This window comes from Panthera pardus, unplaced genomic scaffold, assembly GCF_024362965.1.
Source record: "Panthera pardus isolate Hobbes unplaced genomic scaffold, ASM2436296v1 HiC_scaffold_6, whole genome shotgun sequence".
NCBI lineage: Eukaryota > Metazoa > Chordata > Mammalia > Carnivora > Felidae > Panthera > Panthera pardus.
In genome coordinates, this window is record NW_026526991.1 from 24,343,560 (window position 1) to 24,360,527 (window position 16,968).

Consider the following 16,968-nt stretch of genomic DNA (forward strand, 5'->3'; position numbering starts at 1 on the left):
CAACAGGCACATGAAAAGATGCTCAATGTTACTCCTCATCAGGGAAATACAAATCAAAACCACACTGAGATACCACCTCACGCCAGTCAGAGTGGCTAAAATGAACAAATCAGCAGACTATAGATGCTGGAGAGGATGTGGAGAAATGGGAACCCTCTTGCACTATTGGTGGGAAGGCAAACTGGTGTAGCCGCTCTGGAAAACAGTGTGGAGGTTCCTCAAAAAGTTAAAAATAGATCTACCCTATGATCCAGTAATAGCATTGCTAGGAATTTACCCAAGGGATACGGGGGTGCTGATGCATAGGGGCACTAGTACCCCAAGGTTTATAGCAGCACTTTCAACAATAGCCAAATTATGGAAAGAGCCTAAATGTCCATCAACCGACAAATGGATAAAGAAGATGTGGTTAAATATACAATGGAATACTACTTGGCAATGAGAAAGAATGAAATCTGGCCATTTGTAGCAACGTGGATGGAACTGGAGAGTGTTATGCTAAGTGAAATAAGTCAGGCAGAGAAAGACAGATACCATATATTTTCCCTCTTATGTGGATCCTGAGAAACTCAACAGAAGACCAGGGAGGAGGGGATGGGGGGAAAAAAGTTACAGAGAGGGTAGGAGGCAAACCATAAGAGTCTCTTAAAAACAGAATAAACTGAGGGTTGATAGAGGGTGGGGGGAGGGGAAAGTGGGTGATGGGCATTGAGGAGAGCACCTGTTGGGATGAGCACTGTGTGTTGTATGGAAACCAATTTGACAATAAATTTCATATAAAAAAAAAAGAACTCCTACAATTCAATAGCGAAAAAAACAAATAATCCAATTAAAAATGGACAGATGATCTGAATAGACATTTTTCCAAAGAATACATACAAATGGCCAACAGGTACATGAAAAGATGCTCAACATCACTAATCATCAGAAAAATGCAAATCAAAACCACAATGAGTTATCATTTCACATCTGCTAGAACAGCTATCAAAAAAGACAAGAGATAACAAATGTTGGTGAGGATGTAGAACAAAGGAACCCCTTGTACAATGTTGGTGGGAATGTAGGTTTATTCAGCCACTGTGGAAAATACTATGGAGGCTCATCCAAAAATTAAAAATAGAACTACCATACAATCCAGATATCCCACTTCCGGGTGTATTTCCAAAGGAGATGAAAACAAGATCTCGTAGAGATATCTGCACTCCCATGTTCACTGCAGCATTATTCACAATAGCCAAGATATGGAAATAACCTAAAGTGTCTGTCAATGGATGAATGGATAAAGAATATGTGGTATAAAAAGTACCACCACTATATATATACACCATGGAATATTATTCAATCATGAGAAGGAAAGAAATCCTACCATTTGCAACCAGACGAATGGACTCTGAGGGCATAACACTACTGAAATAAATCAGACAAATGCTGTATGATATCACTTATATGTGGAATCTAAAAAAGCTGAATTCATAGAAACAGAGTGGTGGTTACCAGGGGCTGGAGGGGGACTGGGAGGAGATGGAGAGATGTTGATCAAAGGCTATGAACTTTCAGTTATAAGATAAATAAGTTCTAGGGATCTAATGTATAGCATGATGATTATAGTCAATAATACTGTAGTATATACTTGAAAGTTGCTAAGAAAGTAAATCTTAAGTGTTCATACCACAAAAAAGAAATGATAATTATGTGTCATGATGGAGGCATTAGCTAATGCTACGATGGTAATCACTTTGCAACATATTAGTGTATCAAATCAAAACAATCGTACAACTTATACTTACACAATGTTATCTGTCAATTATATCTTACTGACCTCGGGGAAAACGTTTGTACTCAAAAATTAATTAACTAGCACTTGATTAAATTTATTTAGTTGTATATATGATGTGACATCTGAATGCTTTATTTTTTTAAGTTTTTATTTAAATTCCAGTTAGTTAATGTACAGTGTAATATTACCTTCAGGTATTCAAATTAGTCATTCAACACTTACATACAACACCCGGTGCTCATCACGAGTGCACTCCTTAATCCCCATCACCTATTTAACCCATCCTTACCCACCTCCCCTCTGGTAACCATCAGTTTGTTCTCTATAGTTAAGAGTCTGTTCCTTGGTTGGCCTTTTTCCCCCCTATGATTGTTTGTTTTGTTTCTTAAATGCCATATATGAGTGAAATCATATGGTATTTGTCTTTTTCTGACTTATTTTGCTTAGCATAATGCTCTCTAGCTCCATCCACATCATTGCAAATCACAAGATTTCATTTTTTTTTTATGGCTGAGTAATATTCCAGTGTGTGTGTGTGTGTGTGTGTGTGTGTGTGTGTGTGTGTGTGTGTGTTTCACATCGTTATCCATTCACCAGTCGATGGACATTTGGGCTCTTTCCATGATTTGGCTACTGTTGATAATGCTGCTATAAACATTGGGGTGTATGTATCCCTTCAAATTAGAATGCTTTAGACAGAAATCAGAGGTTATATTAGGCAGCAACACTTGGTTCTATTCTATAATTAGTAATTTATACTGTAGTAGTAGTTAAAGGAATATTTGGCTATATAATCATGCCAAGAGTAACTTACCTTTATCAGAATTTAACCTCAGTTTTTAGACATAATGATGTTAAATCTTATTTTGAAACTCAAACGTGTTATCTATATGCACACTGCTATTATTATTGACATCTTTTTAAAAAATGTTTTGGGGGCGCCTGGGTGGCTCAGTCGGTTGAGCGGCCGACTTCGGCTCGGGTCATGATCTCACAGTTTGTGGGTTCGAGCCCCGCATCGGGCTCTGTGCTGACAGCTCAGAGCCTGGAGCCTGTTTCGGATTCTGTGTCTCCCTCTCTCTGACCCTCCCCAGTTCATGCTCTGTCTCTCTCTGTCTCAAAAATAAATAAACATTAAAAAAAAAATGTTTTGACTCCTTTACCTAATAATAAGACCAAAAGAAGTTAAATCCAAGTCCTGTGTGTTCTGAAGCTGCTGTCAGTGATGTCTTTCTAAGGTCTTCAGCAGCTTCCAGGGTAAATATAAACCCCCCAGCCGTTTAGATGTAACTGGAGTCTACCTTGGCAGTCTTGTCTATGTCATTTTCCCACATGTGCTCTTTATTCCAGCCATAAGAGAATTCCAGCAATTCCTAAACTGCACGATATTACTGTTTGGTTTCCAGCTTGCTAAAGGCTATTTTCTCTCTCCAAATGACTGCTTTCTTTTCACTCTTCATCATAAAGATATTTACTAGCCTTCTGGTCATCTATCTCCTCTTCTAGGAAGCCATCCCTGACTCTTGTCTATTATAGATTCTCCTCTTCTGTGTACCTATAACAAACATTCTGAGCCCACTTCTGTTACATTTATTAATCTAAACTGTTACAATTGGCTTATGTATCTAGAAGCTCAAAATTAGAGGTTGTATCTTATTTATACAAAATATAATATGGTTCCTGGATCTAAGTAGGCACTCAATAATTATATTTGCTCGATTTAATTAACAAAATATCAATAATTTACTATAATTCAAGCAAAATTAATTTAATTTTTTAGGAGTTTACTAAAGGATTTGCTATGCAGTGTATAAAGCAATAATGAAAGGTATCTATTGATATAATCAGGGAAAAGAAAAGAAAATAATGAAATTTATCTGGAAAACACTCTGTCAACAAGAACATAATTAACAAATTAAGTTGATTCTATACTTGAACTTATCTTAAAATTGATGCAGGACAAATTATTTGCTTTGATGACGACTACCTTGCAATTGGTCAAGAAGCACAACAGCTATTCGGTGCTGGGCTTGAATTAGTTCAAGATGTAAATCCATCATGAAACTATTCTGTGTGACTGGTTTGCAGATGTCTCCATCTATATCTTGGGTATACTTTGGTAGAATTGAAGTAAAAATAAAAAAGAAATGCAATTATCAAAACATAGTAAAAATAGCTCTATCCTATTATCACTCAAGTTATCATTTTACTCAAAGCCATTAAATTCTGCTCACTTTTCAACCCTTAGCAATCTGGTTTGCATGCTAATAAACCTGCTTTTCAAGTTCACCAGTGGCCTCTTTGATAACAAATTTAAAGACTCCTCACTCTTCTTGATTTCTTCTGGGAAGGGGGGAATAGATTTCTGGCCTGTGAGAGTGAAGCCACCACAAATCATGCTTTACTCACCTACTTGCAAGGCCAGCCCTCTGCCAAGCTAAGTAACACTTAAATCTAATTTAAGAGTTTCCCCTGTTTACCTTGGCATAGCAATGGTCAATCACTGATGATCCATTTGGCAAAGTACTTAACTTGCAATTCAAATTTATTCCACCAATTGCTTTGTCAAGAAGTTCATAAGCCAAAAATAACTGTTCCACGGGTTTTTTCTAAAGTAATTTTATAAACAAGACAGAAAAATAACACTTAAAGAAAAATCATATACGACATTTCCAAACTTCTTTTAATAATAACTCAAACCAAATAACAAGTTTAAATAGTCTATCCAGTATCAACCATGTTGTATTTTTTACTAAGTGTATTTGTCTTCAGTTAAATGTGGAGTACTACTGATAAAAGTGAAATAATAAATACACTTCATAATTTTTCCAAATATAAAATAAACTTTTCACAAACATATATATATCTTCCTTTCATAGTTTCAAAATTCTGATTGTACCAAATTTATCGGTAAATGTTTAAAATATAACTTACATAATCTGTCATCTCACACACTTCATTTTGGAAGTTATTATTTTTTTTAAATCTCAGAGCCGGAAATTTAGACTTAGAGGCCATCAGATCCAATGGCAAATATCATGATTTTCAAAAACTAGATACCTTTTCATTATAATTACTCTCACAGAGGGACAAATATAAAGAATAATATAAAGAGCATCCAGCTTTATTCATACTTTCAAATTTTCCATATTACTCCAGAAAATTTTTAGAAAATAACGTAAATGCATACATGCAGATAACTGAAATCTTCCATACAAGTGTCCACAACGACTATGCTTCTCTGGTCCTAAAGGAAGCCACTGTGCTTGAATTTGGTTTTTACTGTTCTTTTGCATGTTTTTAAACTTTTACTACATGGGTATGCATCCATTAACAATATGCAATATTGCTTTGCCTATTTTTTAATTCTGTCAGAAAATTTTGGAGTTCACTTTATACACTCAAACACATGTTGTTGAAACCTTTCCATGCGAGTGTATGTAACTCAACGTGTCAGAGTTTGGTTGGGAACGCAGAACGACTCCAGATACTCTAAGCAGAAAGGGATTTGATACACAGAATTAGAGGTGTCTATCACCGTTGGAAGGCTGGGGGGAACAAAGGCCAAGGGAGCTGTCAGGGACCATTCTGCTGCATGCACAAGCCTCTGTGCATGAACCTAGGTGGCTGACGACAACTGTGTCTACTACACTGGATCAAGTGAGTCGTAAGAGCTTGCTCAGCAGGGCTGGCAAATGAACTTCTTCCATCTGCCACTGCCGAATAAGAACTCTGTCTTCCTTCTGTTATAAATTCATGCAAATGTGCCTCATTGGAAGACTAACCTAGAATCACATGGCAATGAGATGCTGGGAAATGCAGTTCCAGGTTTTCCCCTGAGACCCAAAGGTGACTAAAGAAGGGAATGGCAATGATGTTAAGCTGACTTCCGTTCAAGCCCACACTAGTTCATTCGTCCTCGTGACCACAATGCAACAGTGCAATGCTGAGGAATATGTTACAATTTATTTATCTACTCTTCTGCCGATGGGCATTTAGACTGCTGTTACTAAAAATGTGTAATGCATTGTACTAGTCTGGGAATAAATACCAGGTTGGTATTTCCTTTATAGTCCTTGTGCCCTTTTTTCTGCTTTCTTTATCATCTTTCTTCTTCAGCTAAGACCTCTAGGACATGTTGAACAGAAGAATGACAGATATCCTATGCTGTTACATCAGTATAAAGGGATTGCTTTTAATCTTTGACTAAAGGTATAAAATTTGTTACATTGTTTTTTTAATGTTTATTTTTGAGAGAGAGAGAGGGACAGAGACAGAGTATGAGTGGGGGAGGGGCAGAGAGAGAGGGAGACACAGAATCCAAAGAAGGCTCCAGGCTCTGAGCTGTCAGCACAGAGCCTGACTTGGGACTCAAACTGGTGAACCATGAGATCATGACCTGAGCTGAAGGTGGATGCTTAACCAACTGAGACTCCCAGGCGCCCCCTCAGTAAAACTTTTAAATAAGCTTTTAATGTAATTATGATAAGCACCTCATATTTTTTTAAATTTTATTTTAATGTTTATTTACTTTTCAGACAGAGAGAGACAGAGCATGAGCAGGAGAGGAGCAGAAAGAGAAGGAGACACAGAATCCGAAACAGGCTCCAGGCTCTGAGCTATCACCACAGAGCCCTATGTGGGGCTCAAACTCACAGACTGTGAGATCATGACCTGAGCCGAAGTCAGATGCTCAACCGACTGAGCTACCCAGGCGCCCACACCTCATATTTTTTTAAATAGTTGCATGTACATATGCAAGATCTATAATTTATCCCACCTAGAGTCTCCTCTAGGTCAACATATGGATTTTGGATTTTCCTTACAATAAGTTCTTATTCCTTCTCTCCACTTAATTCCCTTTCAGATGGATCTGAGACCCTAAATTAAGATTCGCTGCTCTACATAAAACGTAGGAGAAAAACTGAGTAGTAGTAGTCATGTGCCAGGTACCGGTTTCCACAGGGTTACCAATATCTCATTTAAACTTATATAACTTAAATAATACCAGTAGAATAGGTACTATTGTTATATTTTGCAGGTAAGGACACTTACATTCAAACAGATAAAATAATTTGTTCAAGATCACACAGTCAACATCAGAGCCAAGATTCAACTATGGGTGCCCCAACACCAATTGCTGTGCCCTTACACCATACCAATGAACCACCTCTACAACATCTACCATATGCCCCAGCACGTTGCCCTTGGTAACTTCTGCTAATATTCTTTCTTTTTAATGTTTATTTATTTATTTTGAGATAGACAGCAAGAGCAAACATAAGCAGGGGAGGCGCAGAGAGTGAGGCGGAGAGAGAGAATCACAAGCAGCCTCCATGCTCAGCACAGAGCCCGATACAAAGCTTGATCCGACGGTCCTGAGATCATGACCCGAGCCAAAATCAAGAGTCGGTCACTTAAACTGACTGAGCCACCCAGGCACCCCTCTACTAGTATTCTTATTCCTAGCCTATGAAGCCTCAGAAAATAAGTGCTGGCCCATAGGGCCAGTGAGTCTCAAATTCTAGTTTCCTTAAGAATCTACCTGCGGGGGCCTGGGGCGGGGAGCCTGGGTGGCTCAGTCGGTTAAGCATCTGACTTAGGCTGAGGTCATGATCTCACAGTTCATGAGTTAGAGCACCACATGGGGCTCTGTGCTGACAGCTCAGAGCCTGCTTTGGATTCTTTGTCTCCCTCTCTCTGTCCCACCCCCTCTTGCACTCTGTCTCTCTCTCCCTCAAAATAGATATTAAAAAAAAAAAAAAAAAAGATTTAAAAAAGAATCTACCTGGGGGGAATTTTAAGAGGAAAATATCTGGAATTACAAACTTTGAGACCCCCACACCTGAAATTATGATTCAATATGTCTAGAGTGGGAAATAGGAATCTGTATATTTAGCAAGCACTGTAAGTGATCCCCGGAAAAACCATTGGCAGACAGCTATTATGCCTCCTCAATCTCTTGTGAATTTCAAACACTCTGTTCTCAATTTAAGATTTCTTAACTCTAGGGGCACCTGGGTGGCTCAGTCAGTTGAGTATTGGATTTCAGCTCAGGTCATGATCTCACAGTTTGTGGGTTCAAGCCCCTGTCCGGCTCTGTGCTGACAGCTTATAGCCTAGAACCTGCTTTGGATTCTGTGTCTCCCTCCCTCTCTGCCTCTCTCTCTCTCTCTCTCTCTCTCTCTGTCTCAAAAATAAACATTTAAAAAATTTTAATAAATAAATAAATAAATAATAAAAATAAAAAGATTTCTCAATTCTAGCTCTTTTAAGACATAATACTACGTAAAGAACTCAGACCTGCATCCCTTAAAACCTATAATCTTCAGAAGAAAGTAAATTCAGAATGATCCTCCAGTCCTCCATTACATTCATGATATTTGATTGGCACCCAGTTATAGGACATGCATTATATTTTATGCATTAGAAAAATATCTTTTATACAAATGTCCTGAAGACACTTTTTTTTTAATCAAAAGGCAACAAAGCTTGATCCGACTAAATGCCTGGATGTTGGAAGGCAACACACTTGAGTTCAAATCTGCTTACTGTGCAACATTGAGCAAAAGTTGGATGTGGTAGCGAAAATCATCACTATGACCACACAAATCAACTGGAGTGAATCTCACAAACACAAGAATACTGAGATAAAAAGCAAGCTGCAGAAGAGTACACACAGTATGACACTATATACATATATATAATACATATATTATATATTACATATATGTTAAATATATGTTATATAATATCATATTACACATATGTTAACATATATGTAATATATATTATATTGTATATATTATTTGCTATATTATGTATTAAATATATGTAAATATATAATATTAGATATATTATATTATATTATATTATATTATATTATATTATATATTATATTATATTATATTTAAAAACAATACTCCCTACTGCCTAGGAATACACACATATGTAAAAAAAAGTATGCCTAGAATTTATATCACTATATTTAGAATACCAGTTACTTCTAGGCAGGAGGAAAGGTGATGTGATCGGGGTGGGGGGGGGGGGGTCACTCCTTAGTGGAGAAGAGTTCCAGCTGTATTAATAATGTATTTTTTTCTTAGGCTATGATGGGAAATGGGTCTTCCTTATAAAATTCTTTACAATTTGATGTCATATATTTCAAGTTGATTTTTCAGAGAAAATATGGTAATTACAAGTATTAATATCTAGCAATAAGAAAAGTGCTGATGGAATAATATTTAGTAAAAAAATATCAGAATGCTACTATGCTAAAAACCAAAAATACCTAGAAGAGAACATAAAAAATAATAGCATTTCAGTCTATATAGTAAAATTGCTAATACAACTTTTGTAATTTAAAATTGTAGTTTTGGGGATGCCTGGGTAGCTCAGTCAGTTAAGTGTCTAACTTCAGCTCAGGTAATGATCTCATGGTTCATGGGTTCAAGCCCTGCATTGGGCTCTGTGCAGACATCTCAGAGCTTGGAGCCTGCTTTAGATTCTGTGTCTCCCTCTCTCTCTGTCCTACCCCACTCAGGCGCTCTCTCTCTCTCTCTCTCTCTCTCTCAAAAATAAATAAACACTTAAAAAAATTAAAATTGTAGTTTTTCAATTAATCAGGCAAACCAAAATATAGATCACTGGCTTCCTCTCTAGAAAAGTATTTTTCAACAGTAGTCCAGAAGCACTAGTATCCTAAGTAGCTATTCTATAGGGGGTAAAATGGGCTTTATTTTCAGATAATAGAATATATGATATTCTATATCTTCTTCTTGGGAAAACCACAATACTCGGAAGCAAATGAATGCCTCTGAGAAGTCTTACAGTAAGGGACCTATTGCATTTAATCCAACATCATTCAAAGTTAGACCCTGGCAACCTTTTCTGAAGTATAGTATCAGCATCACATAGGACAGACTTGGCAAAATGCTATTCTAGTTCATGTCTATAAATAAATAAATGTTTATAGCATATATGACACAGTGTCCTACACTCCCATTCAGATCTATGGAACAACACAATCCTTGATGTACAGAAATAATTCAAATATTCTAAAAAAACAAAAGTAATCAAGAAGAGGAATGGCCATTTATCTCCCTCACCCCTTTCTCCTCTTAAGCTAACAATCACTGAGAACTTGCCATGTGCCAGGGCCTGTTCTAAGTGCATTTTCAACAGGTAATAACACACAGAATCGGTCAGAGGCATATGCTGAGCAGGACATCTCTGCTTTATGAGTCCATGAATCACAACACATTCAAAATACCAATAGTAATATAACTACAAATCCTTTTAAGAGAATTTACTAGGTTATTTTTAAACCTGATTGGATTTTTTTTCTAGAGTTAATGCAAAAACTAGAAAACATCCCCCGTAGTTTGCAATGTATGTAAAAACCACAAAATCTCAAATATTAAATATTCAAAATTACTTCTATAATTAGCCATTACATATTTATAAATATAATATTATTTGAAAATTTAAATTCATGTTTTTAAGTATATTTTCTAAAATATTTTTGCAATACCTTCAATATTGGGAGAATTTCCAGGCTCCCTTTTGAAGTCTCAAGGAATTCACCAGTCCCTTTCCTTAAAGATATCTCTGTGGGGGGGAAAAGGGAGGGAGGAAGAGGAAAAGAAGGAAAGAAGGAATGGAAGAGGAAGGGAGGGAAGAGAAGAAGGAAGAAGAGGAGAAAAAAAGAGTAAAGTAGGAAGAAGAGGAGAGAGTAGGAGAGAAGAAACAAAGGGAAAGAAGGAAGGACCAGAGGAAATAAAAGAAGGAAGGAAAAAATGTAAACATAGCAGTGAATCATAATCCTAAAAAATGTTACACTTAATTGGTTACTTTTTTAATTACTCATGATTTTAGAAATGATTCAACACTTAGAAGTTGACTAAATACCAAATTATTTCTTCCATATAATTACATTTGATCTTTATATAAGTTCATTTAAAAGCATCTTGCAGTATGACAAATAATTAAAACTATTCATTATTAACAAGGTAATATTATGGTAAAGAGACTGGTCTTTCTACATACAATAAAGTCCATTGTAAAGCATTCAGAAAACAGTGTAAAAGCCTATAGGTTTGGGCAAATATCAGAGAAGGTTCGTTTGAGTTAAATATATGGCAATGCTAGTTTCCTATTTTAAAATGCTAGTTTAATAACTTAAACTAAATAATGCATTACTTAATAAACAGTCCAATAAACATTTTGAATCAGATTGCCATAATTAATACACAAGAATGATTTGTACTTTGTGTTTTATGTGCCAATGAGATGATGATAATAACAATGTTGGAAACGTTATAAGAATTTATTTGTCTAAATGGGAACAATGCCTCCCTACATAAATGTAGATTTTTCTATTTATAAATGGATCATGCTCCAGTATTGATTAGTTCTTTAGAAATAAAACTTTTTTTCAATGAATCAGTAAATTGTATTTATCTCATTTATAATTAAACAGTATAAAATACAACAAAACAATAGTCTCCAAAAGTAATCAGTAAACAAAACAATAAAATTAAATAAAAAATACATTTTAAAAAAAATAATCATTAGGCCTTTTGCTTTCAGTAACAGGTAATCTGTAAAAATTCTCCTCGCTACAGACCACTAGAAAAGCTGGTAAAAGGGATGCCTGGGTGGCTCAGTTGGTTAAGCATCCAACTCTTGGTTTCTGCTCGGGTCATGATCTCATGGCTCAGTTCGTGAGTTGAAGCCCCATGTTGAGCTCTGTGCTGACAGTGTGGAGCCTGCTTGGGATTCTCTCTCTCTCTCCCCCTCTCTTTCTCTCTCTCTCTCTGCCCCTGCCCCACTTGTGCTCACTCACTCACTCTGTCATTAAATAAATAAATAAATAAATAGAAAAACAAAGCTGAAAAAATACTTTTTTCATCTGTAAGCAAAGAAGCTCATGAAAATGTAAAGAGAAAAGAGTATCACCTGGCTCTTGGGAAGAGAGCCCAGAGAATACAGAATGGCATTAGAGCTATTTTCTCCACTGAGAACTTTTGTCAATTCTGGAGAGGAAAGTTGAGAAGCTGAGTGATGTTTCTGACAGTCCTGAGAACTCAAGCAACACAGATTAGTATCCAGGACCACCAAGGGTGGGAAGCCAGAAGGGGCTGTATCCCAGGAATTAGGGCAAATGGAAAATAATTCAACAAGAGAGCATCCCAGCTTCAAATTATCTCAATTTCTCAATTTCTCTTTGATTGTGTGTCTACCACACAATCAAAAATAACCAGAGTAACCAAATAGCTGATGAAGTAATTTCTTCACTTAAGCACTCAATATCATGAGTGCAGAAAGAATGACAGAAGTTAGAACCCCCTTCTGGCTTCTCACCCCCACTCCTCCAGTAGCCTCCAACCAATGACAGACAAAAGTTGTATAAATATCTCATCCTCTCAGCTCTCTGTGCCAGGTTCTATACAGTCCTAGAGGTCTCTCATGGGAATAAGCCCTAAGTCTACAACAGTAGCCTTCTCACTAACTTACTGTACCTTGTATTGCCTTCCTTTCCTTTTCCATCTCACTTCTCCACACCACCACCCTGCTTCCCTGGATAATATCCCAAATAAACTACTTCATTCAACAACCTGTCTCAGAAGCTACATCTGGGGAAAGGAACCTAGGAAAAAGGTCAGGTTGACAACACCTGAACTCACTGGTAAGTCTTTACAACACAACACGTGGGATAACCAGGCATTATATGCCCCCTGATTTAATGCAACAGGGAGTAAATAGCACCACCTGGGTCGTATTCTTGCCAAATGTGTAAGATAGTCACAAGAATTCTTTTTGATACGGTATCATTCAAATCTAAGCAAGCCTCTAGATCTACCTACCAGATAGAGAAACAAGTTAATCAATACCACAAGGACACAAACAGCCAAATCCAGAATGTGGGAAATCCTATAAGGTCATAAACCAACTTCTTCAAAAAATTGCTTGAAAAGGGGGTGAGGAAAAGAACTATTACAGGAGAGAGAGAGAGACTCAAGAAAAATGTAAGAAAGAAAAATGTGTGGACTTATTTGGATCCTGACTGGAACAAACCAACTTAAGACATTTTTAATACAATCAGAAACATAGAAATTTTTCCTTAATTTTGTAAAGTATAGTAATAATGGCATTATAATTTTATAAAACCCTTATCTTTTGCATAGACAAACTCACACACACACACACACACACACACACACACACACACACACATTGAGGCTTCTGCTGGTAAAATGACATGATGTCTGCTTTAAAACACTCCAGAGGAAAAAAAGTGTCGCAAGAAGAAATGAAGATTGGCAAAATATTCACAATTATTGGTACTAGATGTACATGGTAACTTTTTTCATCTCTCTATATTTGAAATTCTGCATAATAGAAGTTTTAAAAAAGGAAAAAGCACTTTAGGACAGGACATTTCAAAAAAACCAGGACTTCAGGCCATTGAATGTGTTAGACAGCCAGAGACCTTTATCCAGTAGTTCTCAAACTTGGATGTGTATCAAAATCACCTGGTAAACTATTAAAGACTAGAAAGGCCAGTCTAGATGAAATAGGATAGGATCTGGGCCTGTATTTTTAATAAGTTCCCAAGTGATACTGATACCAATAAAAAATTGAGAACCATGGCTCTAAAATTTCATCTGTAAAACAACACTCAACAACCAAGAATAGGCAGAGCCAGATTAGTGAATCTCTGGGAAAACAATTACTACAATAATTACTACAAAGTCCCTCAAACGTCATACAAACTCTGTAAGTGGGGTGAAATAGGAAAGTAAACACCCACTAATGACACCCCCACCTTATTCTTTACATATGAGTTACCTTATAAAACAAATAGTTCAGGGGTTCAACCACAGGTAGAAGAAAACGGATCAGAGCATAAGGCTGGCACCCTCTAGAAGGCTAAGATGCTGGCAGAAAGGGGTTGGGGCAGGGAAAGCAGGAAAGAGGGTGGGAAGTGAGAACAAATAAGAGGAAGATAAAAGGAACGGAGGAAAAGAGGAGAAATAGAATAAATGAAGAAAGACAAACAAATTTTAAAAGGAGAGAATCAGAAGAGAGGAGAGAATTAGAAAGGATATAAGATGTGGAATAGTGATCCATTCAGCAGACATTTATTCAAGCTCCCAGTCTGTGTCAGGCAGTGTGGTGGGTACCAAAAATATACCGGCAACCAAAACATGCTCTCTTCCTTGAAGCAGCATACACTCTATTGGGAAATGGCAGAGGAGGAAAGGGGATAAAAGGGAGGAGAGAAAAGAAAAATGGAAGAATGGGGAAGAGGGCAAGAGGTGAAAGTGGAATGAGGAATGGAGAACAGGAATGAATGAGTAAGGAGAAGACAAAAGATGTATGTATGCCACAGAATCACAGAGCATGTAACCTCCTTTTAACATCCGCTGGGTTAAACCTGTATTATTTCTATCTCTGGTTATAAATCATCAAGGAAGCACTGTACTGAGAAGACTACTTTCCATTAACCGTAGCTATTCTGCATTCCCATTTATATTTATACATTCATATTCTAAATTATACTTATACATTCATATGTGTGTTAATAACTTCATACTTTTTCATTCATTATATTACCTAGAGATTTTTTAAGTTTTTTTCGTGGGTTTCCTAATGACTCCAATATTTCACTTAATTGTAACGTGACCTCTGCCACCACCACAACGTCAATGTCTTCCATTTTATAGCAGTGAATTACTTCATTTATCTGCCACAGAAGATAAACCCACTAAAAAGAGAGAATATACAGTAAAATCAATTAAAAGTATATTATATTGTAGAGCCACTTTTTTAAAAAAAAACTTAGGGCTTCCTTAAAATCATCATCTTCAAAACATACAGAAATGTTAGACAGGTACACCCCCCTTATTAGTACATCTTAATTATAAATAATATAAAGATCAATGATCCTATCTATCTGTTTATATAAACTCATAAAGAAGATTCACCTAAGCTTATAATCTGCATATCTATAGCCATAATAAAAAATTTATCATCTTCCTTTTTAAATATATCAATAAAGATTATAAGTATCCTCAAAGTTCTCATTCTTCCTTCAAAAAGTACCCGTTATGATCACTATTAAAGTCCTCCAAAATAGTGAAGAGGAAGCAGGTGTTTCAGGCTCCATGCTAGGTGCCTTGCAGGCTTCATGCCTGTATCCCCAAAGCTTAGCACATCAAATTAGCCATCACACCTTGGGAGCTAAAATGAGGAAACAACATTGATGCACCCACATCATTACTTTTTCAGAGCACATGGTAAAACCATGCCCATGCACCCTATGTGCAACACATCCAATATGTTACTATTAAAATGTTTCCTCTTAAGTTTTGGGTTATGATATTCTCCTGCTCAACTTTCTCCTCTCCAGGAAAGAGCTCTTTGAAATAGTCTAAACATACTATTGTGGGGGGAAAAAAAACAAACCCAAAGCTCCTTCCTTATTTGTATTTTCTATTATTAACCTTCTTAGTGAGTTTAGCCACATTCATGTAACCTTAATGCACTATATTTATTCCTCCCTTAAAAACCTGAGGCACCTTCTCACACCCCAAAACTAAATTGCAGCAGAAGTATAGAGAATACACTTAAAAGAAAGGCTCACTCAGCACCATATTTAAAGAATGTTATGCAGGTAGATAAATGGAAATTTAGATTTGAAATGTGAATCAAACTTAAATCAGCAATAATAAAAACAAGTGCAAGGAAACAAAAATGAATACTTTATTAGTGCTGATTTTCTGGGTGAATTTTGCATAGTCATTTCTGGACATATTGATCCTCTGAATTCCTAATTTGCATTTCTGCCATAGGAACATTATCGTGTCCACAACGATTTCTTTATCAGGCTGAACATTCTGAAAACAAAAAAGGTAAAGTATATTGGTAAGAATAATAAGATATACATATAGCTATATAGCATTTAGCATTTAATGTGTGCCAGGAACCATTCTAGGAGCTTTATATACCTACCGCAATGGACTGAATGTTTGTGTCTACCCAAAATTCCTATGTTGAAATCTGAACTCCCAATGTGATGGGAGGTGGGGCCTTGAGGAGGGAATTAGACACGAATGTAAAGCCCTCAAGAGTGAGAACACTATCCTCATGAAAGGGAAACCAGAGTCCATCACTCTCCTTCTGCCAAGTGAAGATACAGCGCAAAGACAGCCACCTATGAACCCAGAAGCAGACTGTCACCAGGCATCAAATCTGCTGGTGCCTTGATCTTGGATTTCTAACCCTCCAGAACTGTGAGAAGGAAATGTTCCAGGTTTAAGCCACCTAGTCTCTGTTATTTTTGTTATAGAGTCCCCATAACAAAAAGACTAAGACATATACCAGTTAATGCAATCCTCATGGCATCCCTATGAAGTGATTGATATTACTATCATCCCCACTTTCCAGAGGAGCAAACTGAAGCGCAAGATTAAGTAGTTTTTCCCAAGATGAAATGAATAGAAAGTAGCAGAGCCAGGATTCAAACCCAAGCAGTGTAGCTCCACACTCTTTTTTTTTTTTTAATTTTTTAAATTTTTATTTATTTTTGAGAGACATAGAGAGACAGAGCATGAGTGGAGAAGGGGCAGAAAGAGGGGGAGACACAGAATCACCAGCAGGCTCCAGGCTCCAAGCTGTCAGCATGGGGCCTCACATGGGGCTCAAACTCATGAACCAAGAGATCATGACCTGAGCCAAAGTCAGTCACTTAACTGACTGAGCCAGAATCCCCAGAGTCCACACTCTTAATGAATGCTCTGGGCCACTTCTGCCTCTCTAAAAATAAAAGTTACAAACATTTTCAGGCACATTATGTAAGCCAATTAGTTCCAACCAAATTGGAAAATTTTACTACTACTTTCTTCTTAAATTTTCTGCAGTTAAAATAATAAAGAATGGGGAGTGGAATGAACTAGTAACAGGAGAGGGAGTGGGGATCTGGGAAAGGATACAAACAAGGAGGAAAGAGAGACATGAAGAAACAACAGAACATTACACTGGGTATCAACAGATGAACTACACTGACTATATCTCCTCTCAAATCAGTTATTTGGTTCTTTTCAAAAGAAAAATGGAATGCATTATATCTGAACTGGAAAGGTAATCAGTTCATAATTAAAATACACCAAATCTTGAACTCCTTT

General features: G+C 36.7%; 1 protein-coding gene across 2 annotated transcripts in view; it reads right to left on the reverse strand.

Annotated features, from left to right (window-relative positions):
• CFAP54 (cilia and flagella associated protein 54) overlaps positions 1–16,968 on the reverse strand; it is a 290,383-nt gene that overhangs the window by 230,113 nt on the left and 43,302 nt on the right. For both annotated transcript variants that reach the window (XM_019446503.2, XM_053894838.1), the window contains exons 13-17: positions 15,547–15,681; positions 14,399–14,549; positions 10,311–10,387; positions 4,258–4,386; positions 3,765–3,891 (exon numbers count right to left, since the gene is read on the reverse strand). In XM_019446503.2, coding sequence (XP_019302048.2) covers positions 3,765–3,891; positions 4,258–4,386; positions 10,311–10,387; positions 14,399–14,549; positions 15,547–15,681 — 619 coding nt within the window. The remainder of the gene's footprint in view (positions 1–3,764; positions 3,892–4,257; positions 4,387–10,310; positions 10,388–14,398; positions 14,550–15,546; positions 15,682–16,968) is intronic.